General features: G+C 50.6%; 5 protein-coding genes across 5 annotated transcripts; 2 read left to right on the top strand and 3 right to left on the bottom strand.

Annotated features, from left to right (window-relative positions):
* Positions 1-11536: 11536 nt before the first annotated feature.
* KVR01_013211 (uncharacterized protein) lies at positions 11537-12611 on the bottom strand (the record flags this gene model as incomplete). The annotated part of the gene is made up of 2 exons (XM_044793398.1): positions 11537-12129; positions 12242-12611. 2 exons carry the CDS (start codon positions 12609-12611, stop codon positions 11537-11539), a joined length of 963 nt encoding a protein of 320 aa, XP_044637856.1.
* Positions 12612-13028: 417 nt separating this feature from the next.
* Positions 13029-14738, top strand: KVR01_013197 (uncharacterized protein; the record flags this gene model as incomplete). The annotated part of the gene is made up of 1 exon (XM_044782293.1): positions 13029-14738. The coding sequence occupies one exon, from the start codon at positions 13029-13031 to the stop codon at positions 14736-14738; it is 1710 nt and encodes a 569-aa protein (XP_044637842.1).
* Positions 14739-15551: 813 nt separating this feature from the next.
* On the top strand, positions 15552-17738 carry KVR01_013203 (uncharacterized protein; the record flags this gene model as incomplete). The annotated part of the gene is made up of 1 exon (XM_044789127.1): positions 15552-17738. The coding sequence occupies one exon, from the start codon at positions 15552-15554 to the stop codon at positions 17736-17738; it is 2187 nt and encodes a 728-aa protein (XP_044637848.1).
* Positions 17739-17915: 177 nt separating this feature from the next.
* On the bottom strand, positions 17916-20167 carry KVR01_013153 (uncharacterized protein; the record flags this gene model as incomplete). The annotated part of the gene is made up of 2 exons (XM_044793822.1): positions 17916-20113; positions 20146-20167. 2 exons carry the CDS (start codon positions 20165-20167, stop codon positions 17916-17918), a joined length of 2220 nt encoding a protein of 739 aa, XP_044637798.1.
* A 1525-nt stretch (positions 20168-21692) lies between these two features.
* Positions 21693-23915, bottom strand: KVR01_013166 (uncharacterized protein; the record flags this gene model as incomplete). The annotated part of the gene is made up of 1 exon (XM_044788307.1): positions 21693-23915. The coding sequence occupies one exon, from the start codon at positions 23913-23915 to the stop codon at positions 21693-21695; it is 2223 nt and encodes a 740-aa protein (XP_044637811.1).
* Between the last annotated feature and the right edge of the window lie 1047 nt (positions 23916-24962).

Consider the following 24962-nt stretch of genomic DNA (forward strand, 5'->3'; position numbering starts at 1 on the left):
ATTACTACCTTATCGGCTCACGTTGGGCGCTATAAGCTTGTTAAGATAAGCCCAGTCATTATTATTCTTAAGAAGCTAGAGGCTTGGGCCTAAAAACTTAAGCACGTCTCGAGATATCATTATATGCTCCTTATAAACCTAAAATACCTCGCATCCCTCGTAAAGTTATAGGCTAAAGGGGCTAATATTACAAGCCTATCTGCTATTAAGGACGGCTTAAATTCCTTAATAATAAAGGCAAATAAATTTTTTAGGGTTATCCGCCAAGTATTTAATAGACTATGTGGCTTGGGCAGCATTTAAACTTGAAAGCCCAGCTACTTTCTACACTTAAGCTCGGGTAAAGGCCGCAACCTAATTATTCTTGCTAAGCTTAGTCACCTAGACTCCTTATTCCTTTTAGCGGACCCGAAATAAAGAATAATCTGGGCCGTATCTTTAAATAAGTACAAGCCCAAGATCACGATAAGCGAGAACAGCAATTTAATTTGGGGCGCTATCATTTAGGCGCTAGGTAGCCAGCTAAATATCACGCTGGCTTTAACAAGTAAGGAATAAAATTAAATGCAAGGTTATTTATAAATAGCCGTGCTACTTAAATTTAACAAAGTTAATTAATTCTACTAAACTACCTTAATTAAATTCCTACTATTTTATAGATGCCGGCCTATTTTATTTTAATTGTCTACCTAATGTCTCAAAGTATAGAGGTTAGCATAATCTAGGGTATAAGGAATTATATAAGGATCACTACCTAAGTACGCATTGGGAGATATGCATCTACTACAGGTTGCTAATACTAACTACAGGTTGCTACATCTTGTCACTGCATTCATAGAAATGAGAATCACTGTATGGTGGGGAGGTTGGCGGCCAAACATTTTCAATTACAAGTTACCGAAGCTCCTTGCTCCATTCTTTCCACCACGGGCTTTGCCCGCCCCAAAAAACCAAGACAAAACAAAAGCAGCCACAAAGCCCTTAATCCTTAAAGACCAAGTCATCATCCAGCTTGGCCTTATTGTCCACAACGGCCGACTACCAAGACCCCTCACCAGCTAGACCATCAAAGTCACTGGCCAAGTCATTACCAAAAGACCTACCATCTGCCCTGGCGGTTAGGGTAGGCTGCCAAATGGGCTCTAAGTCCACCAGCATTGTCTCCATAAAACCACTACCCTTGGGGGCTGCACAAGCCAACAGGCGGCAGCCAGGCACGGCGCTTGCCACCACCAGAATATCACGGCCATATGCCGCGACAAAGAAATCCTCCAAGGGCAGCATTAACTACAGACTAAGCCTCTCGGCCCAGACCCAAAGGGCCACCCAGCACCAAAGAAAATCGTCCTTGGTGCGTGCCAGCCGCAGCAAGAACTAATCTTCAATCTCGAAACGGCCCAAGAGACTAATAGCCATTTTCATAAAGCCTCTCGGCTTGCTAGGGTCGGCAAGTCTAGTCGCCATCTTAATGCCCGCGGGCAGGTCGGCCTACAAGGCCCAAATAACCTGCTTATTCACCAGGTCCCAACCAAACGCGGGAAGCAGCACCTCAAAGGGGCCACACTAACCATAGTATGGGGCCTCGTTCAGCAGCTCGACCCAAAGCTCCTCGCAGTCCTTCTTTGGCGGGTATTTGAACGCCAGGAGGATGTCCTCAAACCACGCCACATACCCTATGTGCAGCTTGAACGTTAGCAGCTTAACGCCAGCCCAAGGGAACGCTTTATTTACGTCTTTATCCATAAAGCAGCCCCACAAATACTCGTCAACACGGAGCTTAATATCCTCCATGTCCACATCCCGCAAGTACAATATGCGCACCTTATTCCTCGCGGCCCAGACAATCTCATAATACTTATCCAGGCCTCTCATCTAATAGTACTAAATCCTCTCCTCCTTTAAGTCTGGAAACTTTACCCAGAGCAAGGCCTTAAACTTTAGGCGGCGCTCGTCCACCACCTCGCCAGAAACTGGCTTTTCCTGCTTTACAATGGGGGCCACCCACTCTCCCGCCAACAAGGCCATCTTGGACAACTTGGGCGCCATTTTAATCGTCTTCGTTTTCTTATTTAAAGAGGTAAACAAGTAGGATTGGGTTCAAAATGGCATTACCTATAGAAGCTTGTCAATAATTGCCTAAATATTCAGTAGGAAGTCAAGGCTTACCGTGTATATTATTAAAAAAAAGAAAAAGAAAAAAAACAAATAGTTGTAGGCAGGGCAGGAAAGCTTAGGTGGGCTGCAATCACCCCACAACCTCATAGCCTCCCAAGCCCAAGGTTAAAAGGCAAAGTAAGCTCCAACTAGTACGATTTAAGCTCCTCAAATCCATAAAAGAACTTGTTCCAACTTAAACTCAACAATACGTAGCCTCACGCACTTAAAATTTATTGCAAGAATCCTAAATGTAAATACAAAAGGATCGGCTTTAATTTAATACTAAATGCATGCCCATTCAACCTATTTTCGTAAAGTAAATTAAAAGAGTCACATACTCCTCCTTTACTCCATTTTATAGGCCAGCCTTACCAGCTCCAACTACCAAACTTTAAACAAAAAAAACAAAAACACTCCAATCTAAAAATCTTTCCAACGCAACACCAACCGCAACAAAACCAACCTGCTACCCACTACCCACAACTCCCAATTTAAAAACATTAAAACCCAAATTCTTTTTTTTTTCCTTCTTTTTAACAAAATATCTGGCCAGCACTATAATGGCTGGAGCTAGGGTGGCCGCGGGGGGTGGGGTTTTGGCCCTGCCTTTAACACCACCTACTACGGCGGCCATGGCGGCTACTATAGCCAGGGTGGCCATAAAGGCTTCGCTAGCGGCAACGGCGGCGGCAACGGTGGACATTGCCCGTGGCATGGTGGTAATAGCCCAGCGGGTCATCAATACAAAGATCCGCGGCGTGACGCCCGCATTTAAAAAAACACGGGTGGCTAAGGCCGTGGCCAAGGCCGCGAAGGATAAGGCCAAGAAGGAAAAGGCCATAATGGGCAGTCTGCCAGCCAAGGTCAAGGGGCGGCTAACAGGCTGCACACATAAACTTCTAACAAGAATTTTTAAAAGCGCGACGTTAGGGAGCAAAAGGAGCTCGAGGGTGTCAACTTTAACTCCCTCGCAAATAAGTTGGGGAACCCTAATGCCCCACTCATCACTAATAGATACTCAATGGTCAACGGGTATCAAAGGAAGCGCCTGCAAAATTCAAAGGCGACCTAGTACGTGGCGGCGGACGTTAATATAGGCAAATAGTTAACCCATAACCTAGAGGAGCGCAACCTCCACTCTATCATTTCTCATACCTGTTAAACTAGGCTGGCGGGGACGGGCTAGAACATGGACCTATCACCCATGGACCCTACAAACTCCGCGGCAAGCTACAAGGTCATTAAGGGCCATTTCCTTGGGGCTCTGGTCACCAAGGGTAACCCATTTAAGCTCCTCCCCCCTAATAACAAGAAAATGGCGGATGCGGCCAAAAACACGGCCACGCCCAATGCTGCCATAAATAAGCAGCATAAACAAGAGGGTGGTAATAACCCTAATTTAAAGGAGGCTGAAGGCTGGGCATCAAAACGCACCAAACATTACCAGGACATGTAAACTCTATATTTACATTTATGTCCATAGGTCTTTATATGCAATCGCCCAACACCTCTTTTGGCGTCAAGCCCAAAAGCTCCAAGCAGCGTAATAGAGAAGGCACCTAGGGTGTAAAACCCACATGCCATTTGGAGAAATAAAGCAATTATTACTTTCATTTCCCGCTTGTTAATATAAAATCCAATCAACTAATTATATGTTCCCATCTCTTGTAGTTCCATGTAACCTTGTCATGTACTTGCCCTCAGCCCTTCTTGTCACATATTACCTGCATGCTGCCAATATAAGCCCGCAACCACATCAACCTATATCAAACTTGGCCATTCCAATACGGCAATGCTAAGGTTATTTGGAGTCTATAGCAGCACCATAACACAAGTTAATAGCAATTTATAACCCTAGAACGTAACCATTCCCTTCCCTCAAGCACATTTACGTGTTTAATAAACTAAGATAATGTTCCAAATAAAATAATTCAAGGGATCAAATCACAAAATAAGACTATTTAACGGCCTTAGTGCATGTAGTTCTACAAAATATAGAAATAGGTTCAGCAAGTTTCATAGCTAGCTTCCTACTACACAATAAAAATTTAAGGTCAAGTTTGCATAATATAAGCTAAGTATAATAATACTTGCATTTCGGTATAGGCCTAGGTGCTGGTTAAGAACACCGGCTAGAAAAGCCTCCCTACTCTAATGTGGCCATATAAACCTTAAAATAAAAACCAGCAAATCTTATGAACTATAAGCAGCAATCCCTCCGCCACTATTGCACCAATTTTATTCAATGCCCGTAAACTCTTAACCTTGGCCTTAAAGCTAGCCCTACAGCCCCTTCTTAAGAAAATTATGCTCCGCAGCTAATATCACAGGCATGCACAGCCCATTATAAGCAAGGCTCGCAATCACACTAGACACACATTATAGTAGAAACAAACTACTTATCCTTCACATTACACTACATAATAACGGCCTTATATCTTATAATTTAGTACTAGATAATTAATTAGTAGGTATTTATAAAGTAACTATGTAAAATATAGGGAAGTTTGGTTTTAGATATTCCTATATAGTATTTCTAATAGGAATACCCACTGAAATAAGTGGGTATTCCTAATAGAAATACCCACCTAAGCTAGGTACAAGATAATTTAATATGGGGGACCTTAATGCCAAGTATTCCTATACGGTATTCCTATTAGGAATACCCACCGAAATAAGTGGGTATTCCTAATAGAAATACCCACCGCTAAGTATACTAGGTGCGGGGAAATTTTAATATGGGGGAGGGTGGTGCTAAATATTCCTATATGGTATTCCTATCAAGAATACCTACCAAAACAAGTAGGTATTCCTAATAGAAATACCCACCAAAGCTTTGCATCTATCCAATAAGCAGTAATGTTATATTGATCTGTTTTTAATTAAAGTTTAGTCATATAGCTAAGAATGGCGGCCTGCAACCCGCGGTGATGCCTTCACAGGCCTTTTCCCAACTCTAAATGCTTTGCCGAAGCAGCCGCTTAGGTTAAAGTTGGCTGCCCAGGCTCTAAATAAGTGATCAATTAAACTTGTCATGGGAAAATTGCAACATAGCAGACTAGCTCCCTCACAATAACTCAACAATTTATGTCAATCAAGGGCCCCAATCAGCCATTGTCAAGACGCAAAATGCATGCAAACTAGCATGCCACAACCAACCCAACAACTTGCTAATTAAATGGTGCTAGATTAATCAAGGGTGTATATTATCAGTAAAGTGGAAGACTTATTGGGTGGAGTAGGAGATGCTTGTTGAATTGACTTCCATTAGAATGGAATTTGGTCATTGCATCTAAACAAAAACTTCAAGAGAGGCAGTTCACCATATCGCAAAGACTAAATAAACATAGACGGTAAAGGTAAGGTAACATTAATTAATTGCATCCTAAAATCGACTAGCTTGGCTGGTTATAAAAGGAGGGCATAGAGAGCCTATACATAAAGCAACTTATTGCAGCTCCAAGCTTAGTGGGTATTCCTATACAATATTCCTAATAGAAATACCCATTAAAATGGGTGGGTATTCCCCATAGAAATACCCACCAAGCAAATTTCCCCACACATAAATTTCACTTTAATAAGCATTCACACCTCATATCCCAACTAAAAGTGTCTATTAAACAAGCGGGCAGTTAATAAGGAATATCTACTAATAAAATGTCCTTATATGTAGAAGATTTTATTATAGTAGGTATTCCTATGTAATATTCCTAATAAAAATACCCACTAAAATGGGTGGGTATTCCCCATAGAAATACCCATCAAATCAATCTCTACACCTAAAATAAAAATTAATCCAATATAGAAGCACAATGCATTATTAGATAGAGCTTATTGAGGTTATCCCACTAAGGGCCATAGATCCCGGGAAGACCTTCTTGCCGTTGCAAGACCATGTCATAAAAGTTGGCGGGTGCCTAATACCTGTAGCCAAAACTATATTTAACTAATTACACTAGATAACATGGAGCTTATAAGCGCAAAACCTGATGGGTATGAGGCAATTAAGGTAATATAATGAACCTGTTAATTGAGTTGCCTGCTGTGTTGTCTCAATCTTCCTTCTTGCATGAGAGACTTTTGGTGTGCATTGCAGCATGTTTAGGAGGCATCACAAATCTATTCTTGAGATGAGAGCCTGCCGCATAAAGTCACTCCATCATTGAATACAAACCGATTTTAATGCATACTGTCACAGTGAGAGTATAAGACGCTGTAAATGCATGAATATGAGACCCGATTTGGCAGATTAAATTCCTAATTGCTAGTAATGTTCAGCATCCAAGTATTTATTTGGTGTATTTTGGCAAGAAGCTAAGTATTAAGTCAATATAGGTGGCAACTACGTTTGTTTAAGATATAAGATAATATATTATTCACATTAGTTACGAGGCACGGGGATTACAAGATAAATTTGGACGTGGTGAAAATTATTAAAGTCCATCTGTATAGACAATTCCCCTTGTTGGGCTAACCCGTTAAGAGCTCCATAGGTATGCCACGGCCTACTTGTTAGCATCCTAGAACCCAGACTTGTCATGTGGCTCACCCTTATACGGGCCTTTGTCCATGCAACCCCGGGTAGGATTAGGTGACATGTTGCGCCTGAACGCGTCTAACCACTGGGTTTGCCTCATCCATACCAAGTACTTGGCATGATCCTCTTCCTCTTTCTTGTTGAAAGACGGCTCCTGTGCAGGGGACTGCGCGACCGCTTGAGGCTGCTTAGGGCTAGGCCAAACAAGTGGCGAAGAGGGAATGACCATTTCCTCCTCAAATGGCTCGTTTTTCATGGAGACGTCATTATTGGACATACTCGGCTCTCGTGCAGGTGCACTATTAAGGATTATGTTGAACGGATCGTCATTGTTGACCCGGGCCGCGGCGCTTTGCTGTGAGATCTTCTCGTCCCTATCCCTCGCCATGAGACTAAAGGTAATGGCTTGCACGAGAAGGTTCCCCCAGATAGGCTTGGTTTGGTGCATGCCCTTGCTACTGCCCTAGGCCTTTTTTATGCTTATTATCTATTGGTGTCCCGTCTAGCTGACCGATGTTTCGCGCACGGCAGGGTACCCAGTTAGACAGTCAAGACAGTCTACAAGAGCCTGGAGGTCCTCTATTATGACCTTGTAAGGCCCAGGAACCCCTTCCATAATAGGCGCAGCGTTAGGCCTAAAGCATTTTGCAACAACGCCGCGGAAAAGGAGACGGAATTGGCTGGGACGAACATTCCTGGCGTTTATCCGGGCGTCCATCAAGTCCATTAAGTCCTTGATTGACCTGACACTGGCAGCCTCCTGTTGGATCTTGTTGACCAGCTTATTAAAGAATGAATTTTTGGCGTGGTTGACCAGCTGCCAAGGTTTGCAGTTATTCTTGCAGCAGATGACTGCGAGCTGTATTAGCTGCGCCATGACGGGGAAGTCCCAGTCTTTGTTGTACGTTTAGAAGCCATGCATCATGAACGTCTTCAGCGCAATGCAAAATCAGTTCAACCAGATGACATTGGGCGCACCCACATGCGGGCCCTCACTGATAGTGGGGTTCCTGCTCGTGTTGGCGTCAATCTGGTAGGCCTATGAGAATAGCTCTGTTGGGAGGTAGTGATAAAGCTGGGCAAACATTCTTTATAGCTGCCTTGCTGCCGGGCATTGCGTCCAAACCATAGGGCCCCATTGCAGGATTTTGGCAAACTTGCCCTGCAACCATAGATCCTCCTTATCCTCTGCTGACTAGTGAGGGCCCTCCGCGTGGCGGGGAATTAGAGCCTTATACTTCTCTGATGATAGGGGAGGCCTCTGGTTTTTGAAAAATTTGCGCAGCTCTTCTAGCGCTTGCTCCTGGGTCCCAATCGCAGCTTTGGGAGGCATTTTCAACTTTCTTGGATTGTATGTTGTAATGAACACGTACTCGAAGTAGTTGGTATCGTTGCTGGGCGAGTAGGGAGTCGTGTATGTTCTCTATGTTGATAGCCGGTTAGGTTTCCGAGAAGAAATCAAACACCAGTTGCAAAAGGCTGCTAGTTGGCCGCTTTCCTTGATATTGAAGCTCCTAATTATGTATATGTATATAAGGACCCAGGATTTGCATAGACTAATGGGCCCATAAAATGAAAGAACTTAAAGAAAAACATTAAGTCATGCAAGCAATACTTCCTCAATACTATATTATATACCACTTTTAGATATGTTTTTTTGAAGTAATACCAACTTTTTAAAAATTAATATGCCATAGAGTTTTTTGGTGAGGTGTTGGAAGTATGGCGGGTATGGCCACGGCTCGCAGAAAGCCAGATGTCAAGACATTTGACGTGCAGGGAATTCTGTTGCAGAACATGTACCGGTGATTGATGATAAAAAGCCTCTAGAAGGATTGGTAAGTTCAACAAAATCTTACAGACTGCAAATATTACTACAGAGGTATCCTAGCATGTTGGTAGATTATGTACTATATAATCTATTCTATCACTCCTTCCCTGTTTTCATTTTCTTCCTAGACGTACTCTCCCCCACTGGCTCCTTGCCCATATTGAATAGTCTCCCTTGGGCGGGCATGTCACGCTTGCCTAGCTGAGTGTTCTGTGACTGAGCCCAAGTGTTATGGGGCTGAGGCCAAGCCCCAAGCTGCGGCTTACTCCTGGCCTCTTTAGAGGGAAGCGGATGCTTTAACCGCGGTGGGAAGCCTCATGGCCCTTTTGAGAAGTGAGGCTGCGGAGCTAGCAGGCTAGATGGTGGCTGCAAAGCCCCACGCTGCGGCTCACTCCTGACCTCTTCAGAGGGAAGCAGACGCCTTAACCGCAGTGGGAAGCCTCATGGCCCTTTTGAGAAGTGAGGCTGCGGAGCCAGCAGGCTAGATGGTGGTTGTGCCAAGGCGGGCTTGTCCATTATAGGTGCCACAAGTTCACTGATCCCCGCGGGTTGCCCCTCGTGCTGGTTAGATGGCCCCGCTGCTGTGCCCTGACCAAAGCCCCGCACCCTCTACGAGTTAATGGGGATTGCGTTGGCGCTGGAGGCAGGAGTCTCTGTATGATGCGCCCTAGGCGCCGTGGGAGCCGCGACAGGCAGATGGAAATCGATAGCTCTCCACCCAAGGCTTTGCTGCTGGGGTTTGACACATCTAAGAGCCCCGCCGCCTAACGGTTTGGGTGGCATCTCGTCCCCTGGCTCTAGGTTGACGTTTGTGGGCCAGGCAAGCGTATAGTAGAGCATATATTTGTGCCCAGGCTGCCCCAGCTCCCATCCATTGTCCAGATAGAGCGCACCAGATGTAGACATAGCCATGGGGACGTTGTAACGCCCCTCCTTATTGTATGTCCTGATGTATGGGGGCGAGCCGGACCTCACCACGGCAACCAACCTATATTTGAGCTTGCATGTGCCCGCCCACTTGCCACCACGTTTGCCAAGCTGCATTTACCTGGGATTGACCACAATAGTGGCAAGATCCCAAAAGCCAATTGGGTATTTCCCCTTACCCGGCTTGAAGAGGACGTGGAGGCACTCCAGCTCCAAGCAGGACCAAGTCTCAATGCACTTGAAACTCTGCCCATCTTCGTTACCAGTCGTGGGCAGAGCAAGAAATTTGCTTAGAGGCCGGCCGTTAGGTCTCCACTCAATCAGGCTGAGGCCTGCCATATTAGCCGGCAACGCCGGAACACCTTTATCGTTGAGCGCGCGGCTGAAGGGTATGCGGTCAGCCTCATCACCAATGTTGAAGCCTGTGTAAAACAGAAACTTTGGGCGAGACTAGAAGTCCGTTAACATTGGCACGCTCTCCATTAGCGCCGGAAAGGTGATGCCTCCCGAGATTGCCTTGGCCTACGGCCCCTCGGGGTCCATTAGCTGCTTGTAGACCTTTTCTTGCAGGTGGAGGACGGCAGCGTCTTTGACTCCCTCCAAGGTATCATGCCATGCGAATTTTAAGAGTACATTCCTCTCCTTTGCTTCATGCTGGGCCTGAACGGACTTTAGCTTATCGCCGCCCGTTTTGGGCAACTTGTCGGTGTAGCTCATGATCATCTTTATAACGACAACCACGCAAGAGACGGCTGCACCTTACTCTCCCGTCCATCCCAGTCCATTGTCTATTGGCCGCGGCCGCTTGTTTCTTAGCAACCTGGCCCATTCTTCCCTTGGGCGAGATTGGATGTCCATCTCGTGGCTATTCTTCAATGTCTTGTAGCTGATGGGGAGGATGATTTGATGTCTTTGTATTTAACGTCTTGGAGCGTATAGTGAGGAGGATATGTTTTCATATTCAATGGGGAGGCTTGATTTGTGTGTTGGCTTGAGAGGACGTTGTGTTGACATTGCATGGTGAAATTTGCATTAGGTGGTGTGACAGGATGGTCGCGTTTGTTAAGCTTAACTAAAGAGCTGTTAGGCACACTAACCTGAATCAACTAAGCCTGGAGCTGCAAGCCCCCCTGGAGCTCCATTTCCTGGTACTGTAGAAATAGGTATAGCCGGCGAGCGAGCAATGCTTGCCTGTTTACCCTACCTGATGTTACATATTGTATAGGAGCTTAGAATGAACTTATAAACCTGCTTTTAAGTTTAGAGGCGATGGCCGCTGATCTATGTTGTTAGACTAGCACTTTACACATTTCACAGGTTAGAGCAGGTACTGGGGCAGATATTGAGGGTAAATTAAAAATAGCTGTATTATTGTGAAGGCCAAAACAAGTTAAATCATCAATTATGCCACACCCACATTATTTGGTGTGATCGGGTTGGCTGCTCTTACCAGCCTCGCTGGCCCGCGTTTTTAGGCGGGTTGGGGCCGCGTGCATCCCAGATATTATGTGCTGAGCGATTATGTCTAGCCTTTCCTTACCCTGGACGGACATATAGTATTTGTGCATGGCCTTAATGACCAGGTAGGTCCGGGTCCTTGGGCTGCTGCCAAGCTCCTTTGGGTCCTTGGAGGCCCAATCTACTAGGCGTTAGGCACAAACCACATCGTTCAGGTCGCCTGACTTCTTGAGCAGGCGGGACATGGCGTTGTATAGACGCTACTTTGATGCCTTGTCCTCGAGGCCGGCCTTATTAGCCCGGGTATCCAGGCTCTAGGCCCCACCAACTATAGACAGGTCGGCCTGCGCCAGGGCACGCTGTGTCCACTCTGCCATGACCTCTTGGATGCCCACGTATATGAGAGGGGGGTTAAAAGGCTTTTCGCCCCCCTTAGCATTTGAGGCCTGCTTGATGAGCCCCTTTTTGTACTTGAGCAGTATACACCAAGCCCAGACCAGGTTGTGCTTATAGAGGGGGAAGACGGCCGCGCCCCGAAGCACCCAGGGGGCAAACCGCAAAACGAGCTTGGCGCAACCCCAGCCCAGGGTCCTTAGCTGAATCTCCAGCATGCTCGGAAAGAGCCGCTAGGCCTTGACGACGGTGCTGTTCTTCAGCACGCCAACAAACTTCTCCTCAAACGGCAGCTTAAAGCCGCCCATGCCATCTAGGCAGGCTGCGTCCTGCCCAAAGATATTCTTGTAGAGCTTTGTTATGAGCTTAGGGGTCCAAGATATGTGCTTGGACTCGGCCTTTTTAGGCCCGGCCTTCTTGGGCTTAGCCTTCTCGGGCTCAGCCTTATCGCCCTCTCCAGTGGGCTCCTCCTCCTCCTTCTCGGTGGCCTCCTTGCTGGCTGCCTCTCCGGCCGCGGGCCCTCCGTGGGTGGCAGTCCTCTGCTCGCCACGAACTCGGTTCCCCTCCTCGTCCTGGTGGGTCGAGGTGAAGGTCTCGTTCAAGGGAGCGGCCATATCCGCCCAGTCCTTGCCCTCGGCCTGCATCTTCTTCTCGAGCTCAGCGCTGTCCTTGGCCCGCTGGTCCCGTCTCACGCCGTCATCAGCCAGAACAGAGTCTGACCACTTGCCCATTGAGGCTTTCGCCCGGGCAAACTCGGCATACCCCGCATCCTCGCGGAAGATATCTGGCCACTGCCAGGGGAACACCTCTTTGGTAATACTCTGGACTGTTAGGGACAGCTGGTCAGTATCTTATAGTATACCACGAGACGGCAAATGTTGGAGTAGAGTGCGGACAGAGCAGGGGGGTTGAGCGAACAAGCGGGTGTGAGTACTTACTGTGGTCCTCCCAGAGCTTTGCGTCGATAAAATACTCGACGTTGATGGCAGCAGCTCCGACATCTGTGGTGTCGCAGCCCTCGGCGTACATATGCTCGTACACCTTGCGCCTCGCCTGGTTCGCCCTCACGAGGAGCTGCTGGTCATTTGGAGCCTTCCTGCGCTCCAAAACCTTCATCCTCGCGAAGATCTCATCGCGAGTGGTTTGGAGAGACCACTGCGGCTCTCCAGGGTTCCACCGCGAGGCCCCCAGCGTAGATGGGTTCTTCGAACCCAGGTTCTTGGCCGCCCACTTGGCCTCATTTGCGGCCTTGTTCTCGTCCTTCTCGTCCCTGGCATCCCCAACGATGCGAGTGTTCTTTGGGGCCATCTTGACTTGTTCTTATCACAAGTGGCTATTCGTGGGTTTGTTTTTTTCGTGGCTTGGTGGGGACGAGGTTCGGTGTGTTGGGAGAGGCTTTGCTGGTTGAAAGTCACAGGCAGGGGCTTGGAGCTTTGAGTGCTGCAGGCAAATACTGAGACAGAAGGGCACCAGCCTAGGTACGTAGCTCAATTTTCTTGAGGTCAATCAGAGGAAAAAGCTTTAGTGGGGCTGCAGTAGGTAGAAGACAAAAAAAAAAACAAAAGACCCCTTCAACCACACACAACCACAACTGCCCCCAACCACACAAAGACCATCTTGACATCGTTTTCTCGCCGTTTTTTACCCCTTTTTACATACAAAAGAAAAAGGAAGATGTCTAGGGGATTTCAGGGACAGTGTTACACGTGTGGCATGCAAGGCCACATGGCCCGCGAGTGCCCAAACTCGCGCGTGGAGATGCAGCCTCCAGCTTTCGGTGGACATGGCCAGCCTCCAGCTTTTGGGGGATATGGCCGTGGGGCGCCCTACAATGAGCCCTACGGTCCGCCATACGGTACGCCCTACGGCCCGCCCTACGGCCCGCCTGGTGGGGGTTTTGATGCCGGTTTTGATACTGGTTTTGGTCGCGGGGCTGGTCGCGGCTCTGATGGTGGTTTTGGTGGTGGTTTTGGTGGTGGTTTTGGTGGCGGTTTTGGTGGCGGTATGAATCCGTCGCCATTTTTGGGCCAGCACCAACACCAGCAGCAGCAGTATCACCAACAACAGGAGCCTATGGGGCCGCTGGGCTTCCCTGGAGCGCCTGTGCTGCCCGCCGGCGAGCGCCACATGTCGCTGGTGCGCGACGGCAACAACATGGAGAGCGTGGAGCGGACCATCGCGAACTTCATAGACAACACGGGGGATGACGAGCCGCTGGTGGCGGTCATGTCCAAGCAAAGCGGGCGGGAGATGATAGCGGGCGTCGCCCGGGCCGCAGCTCAGGCGCCTGGCGGCACGAGGGTGCGTGGGCCAAGGATAGGCGGTATCATCACAGTGTCCGTCCCTGGTCTGGCAAGTGACAGGCCTCTGAGGCAGGCCGGTCGTGGGGCTCTGCCTGGGGCTCGCAGTGCTCAGGTCGGCCTTTCCGGCAGGAGCCAGGGCATGCTGGGCCGCTACCGGGTCGAGAGGCCTGCTGCGGGTGGCGTCCGGGGAGGAAGACGGGCCGTGATCGAGGGCGGTGGCGACGAGGCTTCCGGCGGCCGGACGGTCCACACCGACCACCCTCCCGGAATCGCATGCAAGATCTGCGGTGGTACGGACCACATGGAGGCGGACTGCGCCAAGCCGACCAAGAAGGCTTGGGACAGCACGTTTTGTCCGTACCATCGGACCACTGCCGGAGAAGAAGGGCATGCGGGCTCGGCATGCCACACGAGTGTGGACAAGTGCTGGGCGGCCATGGTGGACCAGGACGGCAGGCAGATGTCGCGGGCCGCGATTGACCGCCTGGTCACCGAGTTCATGCTGGCCCACCGCGGCGGAAGGCCTGAGCCCCGCTGCAGCAGCATCCACGAGCACTGGGCCATGTGCATGGCTCGCCACCTGGAGGAGAACGGGGCGGAGGGCATCAGCTGCTCCAAGTTGCCGGTCAGGCGTGTGGAGGTGAGGCACCGGGAGCAGCGCCAGACTCCTGGCTTGGCGTGGGAGGAATTCGATCACTCCAACGTGGTCGACTCGTGTGAGTTCTTCAGTGACAGCCACTGGGATCACACCACGGCGGAGCAGCTCATCGACAAGCTCAAGGCCTACGCCAGGAGCTCGGCGTATAAGACCGAGTCCCAGCGCCGCGAACAGCGCAAGGCGCGGGAGGAGCGGCCTGCGGAGGAGGAGGACCAGGGCATGAGCGAGGCTGGCAAGGCGACCAACCCGCCGTCGGAGCGCGCTGCTACGGCCTCTCAAGCCCCGGGAAGCCCCATGCAGACGGATGGGGAAGGGCCCCCGTCCCAGCCCCAGTCGGACTCCGAGTCGGGCGAAGAGGGCAAGGCGTATGACGATGGGAACGCCTCTGTGTCTTCAGAGTCCATCGACCTGGACCTCGACATCGAGGCCCGGTCCCAGGTTTCTGAAGACCCCGACCGCCAATTTGAGGATTAGAACGAGTGCATAACACGTTAATGAGATTTGTGCACTGACTTTAGAATTTGACTTATGCCATGCAAGTGACTGTGTGACCTGAATGCCATCGACATGTATTTTTCATCCGCTAATGAAGGGAAGAGGGATAATGGTTCTTGAGGTTAACCTGAACTGCCATCTCTTGATGACCTCAGGTCGAATGGAATTCACAACTACCACCCCGGACGCCCTTACTGCCCTTGTCATAGATCCTTTGAAAAGCATCAAAATCGTGGTCGGTGGTGGATGCGGTGAGTCCGGGAAAATCATATGTATTTGTATATTGCACGACACCGTGTTCTTCCCAAGCGCTGGGTCTTGAGTGCTTACCACCGTATGGAGGACGTATACGGGATAGAAGCGAAACCACATTTGTATTTCGCCGCTCGAGACAACCTTGGAACCTAATTCTGAACGACCAGTCATTATTTGCACTCACATCCATGGAGAAATACAGCAACAGACACAACTGCAGTCCGTGGTGCCCATAGGACAGCTGTCGATGTTGTGGCTCGGTAGACAGTCCGGGCAATGGACAAGTTCGTAGAACGTTTCCAGCCAAGACACTTCCAAGGTTGTGTGTGGGAGGTTAAGGGACAGCGCCTCTGGGAGCTACAGCTGTGAAATGGAGGGGCAGCTGGGACCCAGCCCAAACACCCACACCAGCCCTGTCAACAAACACCCCGGTCTTTGTCTTTTCAGTCCTAGGCTGAAGGTCAGCACCGCCGCAACAATTTTTCTCTCTCAAGCCCACTCACGTCAACCTCAAATCCGAAGCGATCGACATCAAAAATGGCGTCAAACATAATAATCCCCGTTTCCTCCGCTTCCTCTTCGAGTCCCGAGTTGGCGAGCTTCCTCTTATCGGACGGCGTCGGGGCCGGTTTTGTCCGACATCGAGATATCTGGTGGAAGAATGACCAGTTCCTCGCCATGGTTTGGGGGCTTATCAAGGCGCCGCGAAAGGACGGGACGCTGCTGAAGCTGCTGTACATCAGGCACACCGTCGTCGAGACAGAGCTGGTCGCCAAGTTTTGCAGCGAGCGGCTGGGCTGTCGGGCAACGGGCGGCGCGGTTCCGAGCGAGGACGTCCGAGTCACGGCCATGACGTTCGCCCAAGCCCGTCGCCATTTCACAAACAGTGGCCTGTTATGTGAGAACATGGTCATCTTGGTCGACGGGGCCTGGCTGGAGACCGTGGACACGGAGATTGGAATGGGCCTGATGAACCAGAGCATCAACCCCGCCTCCTCTGTCAAGATCATCGGGCTATACAGTGAGGACTGGGACGACCAGGCGGCCGAGAAAGCAGTGCCGCTCCTGTCGCCGCTGTTCAAGCAAGCAGGGGTGCGGAAGCTACCGGTGACGTTCGCCGGGCCCAGCATGACGGAGGCTGACCCGGAACCCATCGGCGTTAACCAGTTGGGCTTGTTGAACCGCATGGTGGATTGCGCAAGCCAGGGAAAACACATTCTGTTTTTCATGCCTTCGAGTATGGTCCCTCCGCTGGCGTCCCAGGTCGACGCAATGCTGCAGGCGAGAAGAGGAGACGTTGGGTTGCGTTTTATAACGCTGAGAAGTAACAGCTCGATGACGAAGGGTATCGACGGTGAATTTACACTGGGCGCGGTACTCGAGAGCCATGGGTATATATTCTCGCAGCCGGACAGAGGTCTCAACACTGTCCTGTCGTTCATCATAGTGGTGGACCCCGAGGCAGGGTTCACGACGGTGCCAGTGAAACAGGTGGGCCTGGTTGTATACTCGCACGTCTCGGCACACAACGACCACACGCAATTCAATACAAAGGCCAAGGTCGCTGTGTATACAGAGGCGTTCAGGAAGTTGAGTCTCAGCGGGGTGAATGCCCAACGCCAGTCGTGCCGCGGCATCGATGGCGCTCCTCGCATCTGGATGGCCTCGAACTATGTTTATCCAAGCACCGCCCACCCGGCGGATCACAGCAAGGCCTTTGCTCTTGAGCTCATCCGCGGTTGGCCCGGAAAGTCTATGGGCGAGATCCCGTTGAACCTGGAGCGGAGGGACGTGCGATCCCTGGACCGGACCATGGGTCATTTGGCCGTGACGGGCATCATTGAGCCCTACCAAAACGGATATGCATTGTCAAAGGCCAAGGGCGCTGAGATGCTTGCGCTGCTGCCGGCTGTCAGCAAATATGACCTCTCCTTTGAGCTCGTCGGCCTGCTGGCCAGTGTCAAACACTGCGTGCCGGACCAGAGGGCGATGCGCCTGCTCATCAGGCTGGCAGTATTTACCAAGTGGGAAGCCTCGTTCCTGTCTGGCTTGACTCCAGCGGCGGACGGGGATGGCAGGATCCCTTGGGGCTGGATGCAGCACGCTGGAAGCCACATGGCCGGCCCGGCCCGGAGCCAGATGGCAACTGGGCGGCCCTGGTTTGCACTCGGCATCTGGGACAAGATGAGGAAGGACACGGAGAACTTTTCTATTCCTGGGCTAGATCTCGGGCCCGGGGAAAATGGGCAGCACAGCCTCGATTTTGCAATCGAGGGTCTCGGGACCTTTGACCGCGATGATGCGATCGAGATCTACCGTGCTATTGCGGATCTCGAGCTGCGACTCGGGCTCCCTCTGCTGGAAGCCTCCGATCCGGAATGGGAACAGCCCCTGGGGATTTCTGAGATGCATGATGTCCAGGCTCAGCTCATATCCGCGTTTATTTCCGGCCTCGCTGTGTGGGACCTGGAGACCGACAGGATCTCGCTCTTGGGCAGCGGCCACCAGGTGCACCTGGCCCAAGACAGCCTGATAGTTCATCCACGCATCGCAAAGATCGAGAGCAGACCGGAAAAGGCCTATTTGGTCGTTGCGCATCGTGTCAAAGAGGCCGCGAATGGGAGACTGCTGGTTGAGTCGGCCTCGTGTATGGGTATTAGCCTGTTGAGGGTCACCAGCTTGGTTCTCGGAGAGCCAGCTTCGGACTGGTTGAAATGGCTATGATTTTGACAGACATAGACAGGCAAAACTTGTATTTGAAGGCCGGGCGCAGATTGGAATTCAATGCTACTGAGATCTACACATAGTAATTGTTATTAGAGCGGTGCACGGCGACTTGAATTCATCAACTATTTACTAAGAGAATGTTGACCTGCATCTATGAATGCACGAGGCAGACGCCTATGGCATCAAGTTCACCATTGAAAACTCAATCTCCATCTCGTTCGCGTTCAAGACGCGGACGGACAGGCACTCCGTACAATCGATGCCCTCCAGCTCGTTGCACTTGCACTGCTCGACCGATGGGTCATCATCAAACATCAGGGACCCGAAGCAGAAAAGCTTGCCCGTTCTGTCGCCCGTGATGAATTTCAGCAGGCGATCCTTGCGCTCGGGATAGGCAAATGCCTGAGTCATCCTCACCATGACTCCCGCCATGGGGAGGTTAGGCTCGTCTGCCTGCCTGATCTTGACCTCGTCCATGGCCTTGTGCACGGCCAAAGACATGGCCTTGAACATGGACTTACCAGCCTCCTCGGACGAGCTGCTGTCGTCTTGGTTCAACCGGGACCGCTTCCGTCCCCGGTTGCCAGTCCCCTCCTCAGCCGCTGTCTCAAGGGCAGCGGCTCTCTGTTCAGCGTCAAGAGCCCTCCTGGCTGACGCCTGCAGGTCCCTCTCGAGCTCAGCGATCTTGGCCGCTTGGTCCTCCCGCAGGGACAGCTTGCCAAACATCTTGTCCATGGCGTCAGTAAGATCAACCTTGGACACCACGTTCTCGGCGGACCGCCGCAGCTCGTCCTCCAGATCCCGGATCCTGGCCTGGAGATCCGGCACCTTTGGGGCCTCTGGCCCAGCGGCGACCGGCTCTGGGGCGATCGCATCCACGAGATTGTTCATCTCTTGTTCCACCTCCGAGCTCACATCAAAGCTTGACTCGTCTGACCCCGAGTCCTGGTCGGATCGACGAGGGGTCTGGGGGAGCTTGGTCTTGAGCTGATCCAGCTCCGCTTGCAGCTGGTCTCGCTCACCCTTTGACTTCTCAAGGTCAGCACTCACCGACTCAATCTTCTTGTTGGCATCTACCAACTGTGTCTCCAACTCGCCTTCCCGGCGAGACCTGTCCTCAAGCATCTGCTTGATCTCAGACATGCCCTCGGCTAACCTGGTGTCTGGCTGGGGTATCGCGCCGAGCACATCGCGAACAAGTTGCAGGACCTCATCGTCCCGAGAAACTCCCGCGAAGACTGACTTCAGCCTATCCTCTGCCATAAAAGCCGCCAGTTCAGTTTGGCACTGGCCCAACTCTTCCGACAGTTTCCCAAGGCCTTGGTCCAAGGTTGCCTTGACCTCAGCAACCGACCCCCTGATTGTGGAATCAGTCTGGGAGTCTATGTGGGCCTTCAGGCCAGCAATATCATCGTCGAAGGCCTCGGCCACACTCAGCCCCATCTCCCCGACCAAGTTCTTCACCTCCCTCACGGACGATGTCATCTCCTGCTTGTGAGAAGACAGTGTCCCCACAACGTCCTCCTGACCCGAAGACACGAGCCGGGTTATCTCTTGCTTCAGGCCTCCCATATCAGAAGACAAGGCAGCCAGCATTTTCCCGAGGGTCTCCCCACCGGAAGACAGAGCAGCCAACTTGTGCTCGAGATTTTCCTCACAAGAAGACACTTTTTCACGGGTCTGGTTCCCGTCGGCCAGCAACACTTCCTCACACGAAGACACAGCACCTCTCACCGTGTCTTCGGAGTTGGACACGGCGCGGGTCGTGTCGTCCAACTTGAGTGCGAGGTTGTTCTCACACGCTGCCAAGGCCACAGTGCCCTGGTTTATACAGCGCACACCGAAGTTCAGGGAGACCCTGACCCCGGCTGCCACGCCCTCGGCAACACCCGTGCTGATCTTGTCATCACACGAATCGATGGCTTCCATGCAGGCCTTCTGGTTTGCCTGCATCGTGTCTGCAAGTCGATTTTCAGACTCGGCCACTTTCGCGCCGGTCTTGCCAATCTCCGCCACCGTCTTCTCGTTCGAAGACAACAAGCTGGTCTTGAACTTGTTATCTCGGGCGTTGATCTCGCCAACGTCCTCGCCGAGCCTCGCCAAAGCCTCTTGGGACCTCAGCTCAGCCTTTGCTGCCTCTATCGAGGTCTTCTCAGCAGCAAGCTCAGCCTCTCGGGCTGCCAGTGCCTCCTCTCGCCGCGCCAGGTCTGCAGTGCACCGCTCGTACAGCGGTACAAACTGCCCTGCGAGCTGCTCCATCTCTTTGATCTTGTGAGGACGGGCCTCCAATCCCATCTGCGCGGAGAGCTTCTCGAGCCGCTGAAGGCCCTCTCGGGGGGCGGATTCTGCCGCAGGTGCCATTTTAATGATGCCTGCAGGCAGTGTGTCAGCGGTCAGTCCAAACCGGCGGGTGCAGGGGCGCGCATGGGTCATGCATTGCTCACAAGAAAGAATATCAAGTAAACTTGAGGCTGCGGGTCGATTTGCACACTTTGGATGTTGATTTTGATATCAAATTTGTGTCAGGGCGTTTTCTGTGTGCTTCTTGTCGGTTTTTGAAATCTGCCTTGGGAGACGGGCAGCCGCAGAGCTGAAGTTGGGTGCGGTCCGCATGAGGAAGGCATGCTGCGGAAGGAGCGCGGGTGGGTGCGCCCCTTCCACTCTGAACACTGCCGCAACCACACAAAATTGGCGACGGGAATAAAACCAGTTTCTGACATAAAGATGCTTTCAAGTCTTTTTAAAATTGTCAAATTCTATTGAGTTTAATCGCTGGCTGATTATTTCAGTCTCCATGCACCTACCAATGCAAGATGTTGTGGGAAGCATGGTGGTTGCCTCATCCGCCAGGGAGTCTTGGTCCGACGATTCCAAGGGCTGACAACAAGACATCCTAAGGTATATTTGCGACAACGCACCATGATAGAATAGACTTCAAAAATACTTGATAGGCTCCATGAACGTCAACAGCCGACACGCTCAGTGCGGCGCGACTCGGACATTCCGAGGCCGATCGACGAAATGGCGCCTCAATCGGCTTCATGTGAACATTTGTATGCAGTATTTTGCCATTAAATGTATTAAAATATTATTTAAAGCTGATGCAGAGATTATTGGTGCCCGCATCTGGATTCCGTGCCATGCATTACGCGTGGACAAGGGGCATCCAATAATTGGCTTGAGTGGATCTTGATTCACATGTCCAGAGCAGTAGCATACACCTGGGAAACTATTCTCAACCAAGGGAGAGGATTTATTATGACTGGTCGATACGAATTTTAACATTTCATCCTCAACTGAATGGTCTTAATAGAGACCGGTTGCTGTCTGCTGGTTGTGCTCGGGTCCACCCGCCGAAAGGATCTTCAGGAAGACAAATACTAAATTCCTAGTCTTTGAAACGGCCGCTGAAAGACACATGGATAGATTATTTCTCCACAGAATAGGAGTGTGGACCCAATCACTTTTCCGCCACGATCCAGAATGTGTCCTCGGAGTAGAGTCGTCGCCCTTCAGTTGAATATCCGGGCCGAACCTTGTGTTCCACATTTTTCCATGTCTCCACGCATTAGAGCCAGATCCCCTGACCCAAAAGGGTCAATTCACACCACCTTTTTTTATCATAAATGGGGAGGGACCAGGAGGGAGAGCTTTATTTCAAACTGATCATGTTTGACCGGACATCAGGGCACGGGGCGAGGGGTTGAAAGAAGGGGTGAACTTTCACGTTGCACTACTTCGATAAATTCAAGGCACTTATGGAAAAACAGCGGAGGGCTGGCATTTCGGCTGGGGTATCTGAAGGGGCGAGTCTTAGTATAGTTAGGTAAAGTCACACACGGTAGAAGCGGCTACATTGTCACGGACATCTGGATACCTAGGAATCGGATTTATGCAGTAAGAACTCTGAATCTGACGGGTTTCCCAAACTTCCTAGCCACGGCTTCTCGATCACCGCCTGGCCATCTCCCGAACCAAGGGATCCACATCCGGTGCGTCTAGGTCACCAATGAGTGACTTGGTCACATCATAGTCATACCACATCAAGCTGTGGACAGAGACTGAGACCACGAACTGTCTGACGACACCCAAAGGAAAGCCGCCGATGAGCATGTGCTCTTCTCCGTCCGGGAGTCTGATGTGGCCCGTCATTGCAAACCTGTAGGCGTACAAGTACTGGTCAAACTCGCCAATAATCTTGGCCGGCTCCCCCGTCCGCAGCCAGACGGCAGTCAGGTGATATGGGTCCTCATGGGTCCGATCCACCGGGAACGGGATGACGATGGCAGTGGAGTAATTAGCCCGCGCGATCTCTTCCTCTACCATGTTCAGCTCGCTCGGAGTGAAAGGCTGGTTCCACTCCTCCTGCTCGGCTGGAGTCATGGGTGCGAGGCCCATCAGGCGCTCCCACGAAGCGAGCTTCTCCATGGCCTCTCTCACCCCGGCCATCTGTAGGGCAACGGGCCAGTTCTGACCCGGGGCGACATGTTCGGTCGGACCGGCGTTCTGGCTATCCAGGCTAGCGGATATGCACTCAAAAGAAGCCCACATCAGCCAGATCATGCCCATGTCGACATAGTGCCTCCCCGGCCCACCCTGTTCGAGCTCCAAGGGGGCGCGGCGCAGGAACGATACAAACTCATCATCGCTCCGCACACCCATGGGTGTATCTGTCACAAAGGATGAGTGCATGTCCTTTATGAAGCAAAGCCTCAAGATGGACCTGACCACCTTTGCCCCCATGCGGCTGCCATCGATGCCGGCGAGGGCTGTTGCCGACTCAATGGTCAGGGACGGCTTCCTGTCGATGAGAGCCATTGCCCTGTGGCCCTTTTCGGTCAGCTCAAACCCCTGGCCCTGATACACCAGCAGTCCCATGACCCGCAGCCGCCGTGCCAGGTCCCGGGTGTCGTCAACTGCCTTGAAAATCGGAAGCAGACTCAGCGGCCTCCCGGGATACGTAGCAGCCATGACAAAGAACTCCCGCAGCGGGTCAGGGGTGCCTTCTTGGATATGGGCATCAGACGTTGAAGCCTCTCTGTCCAGAATCTCAACAACACGGCTTGGGCGTCCCGAGTTCGGGCCTTCACGTCTCTGCCCAGTCCACCGCTGAGAAGCGCGTGTAAGGTCCGACTCGACGTCGAAAAAGACACTCGTCAGGTGCAGATCATTTTCGTACATCTTGTGAGGGTCTTTTCCGGTGATGGAGACCACCATACCCACCCGGACGAACGGCAGTGCCACGGAGAACGAACCAGACTCAACAGCCACGAGATGGCCGGGCAGATCGCCGCTGTCCTTTATCAACAACTTCGCGGTGTCGATGTCGAGTTCGATGTCTCGACCAGTACCCTTGACAAGAGTGGAGTGCACGGGGACATCCGTCTCTTGGTCGTTCTCGACAATCTCGATGAACGTCTGCATGTCATGAGGACTCCCATACACCACAACGTGTTTGTTGTCCCGCAGATAACCGCCTGCGAGCGAGGCGGTCCTGACAATGGCCGTATCGCTTCGGGCGTACTCTTTGACCTGAGTCTGCCCGTTGCTAGGCTCATATGTGTCAGTCAGGTCGAGCGACAAGGCCACCGAACGCGACGGGGGCAATGTTGACATGACACGGTGCGGGTGGTCGAGCCAGTCCCAGCCTCCGTGCGGGCGGTATGACAGCCCCAGCATCTTGACATTGAATCCCGACTGCCTCACGAGATTCTCCCTGGCCAGCAGCGCGAATTGGCCGCGTGCGATGACGGCGTCCATGTTGCTGCCCGGCTCCTGCTCGCAGATCACGATGACGCGGCTGGGGAACAGAGGTCTCAGGGCCTTAGTATTAGCCTCCAGCAGCTGTCTGAGCCGTAGGTATGAAAGCAAGACCACAGCGCCGAGAGCGTGCCCAGTCTTACTCACGACCGACTGCTCGCCAATCCTCCCGCCGCGGAAGTCCTTGTCCTTGAGCTGGTGGTCCAGCAGCTCGGCCTCCAGCGTGGTGTTGCACACGTGGACGATCATCAGCCTGGCGTCGGCCTCCATCGTCTGGACCGCGTCCCAGACAGCTCCCAGCACCTGCTTGTTGATGGCCAGCGGGGTGCGGCTGGTGATTCTTCCCACCCTAGAGTCGTCGTTTGTGACCCACTTGCGGATCTCCTCCTTGATCTCCTCGTCCGCGATATTCATCTTGAGTATTGGTCTCGATTCGGTAGACTTCGTAGTTTGGGGCGGGCTTTTTGCGGAGGTGTCGCTCTTGTTTGAGGCTTGTTGTTTGGGTGTTGGAAGGTAAGTGGGTGGTTGCGAGGTTGAGAGAGGTTTGATACCTACCTAGGTAGGTACCTAGGTACCTTGGTACTAGTGGGGCAACTGTTGGCCGTCCACAGTGGACATGAGTGACATCAATCTCGAGTGATTTCAATCTCCGTTCATTCAAATTCGTCATGTCTAGAGATAGCATTCTGTTAAGATGAGTGGAGAATCAAGATCATATGCTCTCTCTATAGTGGAAGTGAGTGATGCTGTTTTGTTTCAAGATCTTCCAGATGCATTCAACTTAAGAGATATCTTCAGACACAACTCCCTTCACACACACCTATTTCACTCTAAAAAGAACTATATTAATCTCTCTCTAATTTCTAATATATAAATATTATAAATAAAATAAAATATATATTACACTTTAAATTTTAAATTATATATTTTTAATATATAAAGAATTATATAATATTTTAAATAAAATAATATTTTAAAACTTTAATATTAATTAATAATTAAATTTTAAAATATATTTTATATTATTTTTTCTATTTACTTAAATTAATTTAACTTTTAAATATTTATTTAAAATATTATCTATTTATATTTATAAAAATAAATATAATTATTATTTAAATAAATTTTATTTATTTTATTTTATTAATTTATTTTATTAATTTATTTTATAAAATAAAATATTTATTTATTTAAATTTAAATTTAATAGAAATAAATTATTTTAATTTTATATAAATATAATTAAAAATTTATAATTTAATATATATAGTGAAAAAATGTTATTTTAGTGAGAAACGGTAAATTTAAAGAAAGCTGTGTGCAAAGGTATCCACTGACCGACAACTCATATCTAGCCAATTTCACCTGCCGCCAAGGCTCCTGTGCCAAGAATCCTCCTCAACCCCTGATCCACAAGCCTTCCTCATCAGGACAGCCGGCAAATCTCATTGGATCCAAGCCG

The sequence above is a fragment of the Diaporthe batatas genome (assembly GCF_019321695.1).
Source record: "Diaporthe batatas strain CRI 302-4 chromosome Unknown Contig00024, whole genome shotgun sequence".
Lineage (NCBI taxonomy): Eukaryota > Fungi > Ascomycota > Sordariomycetes > Diaporthales > Diaporthaceae > Diaporthe > Diaporthe batatas.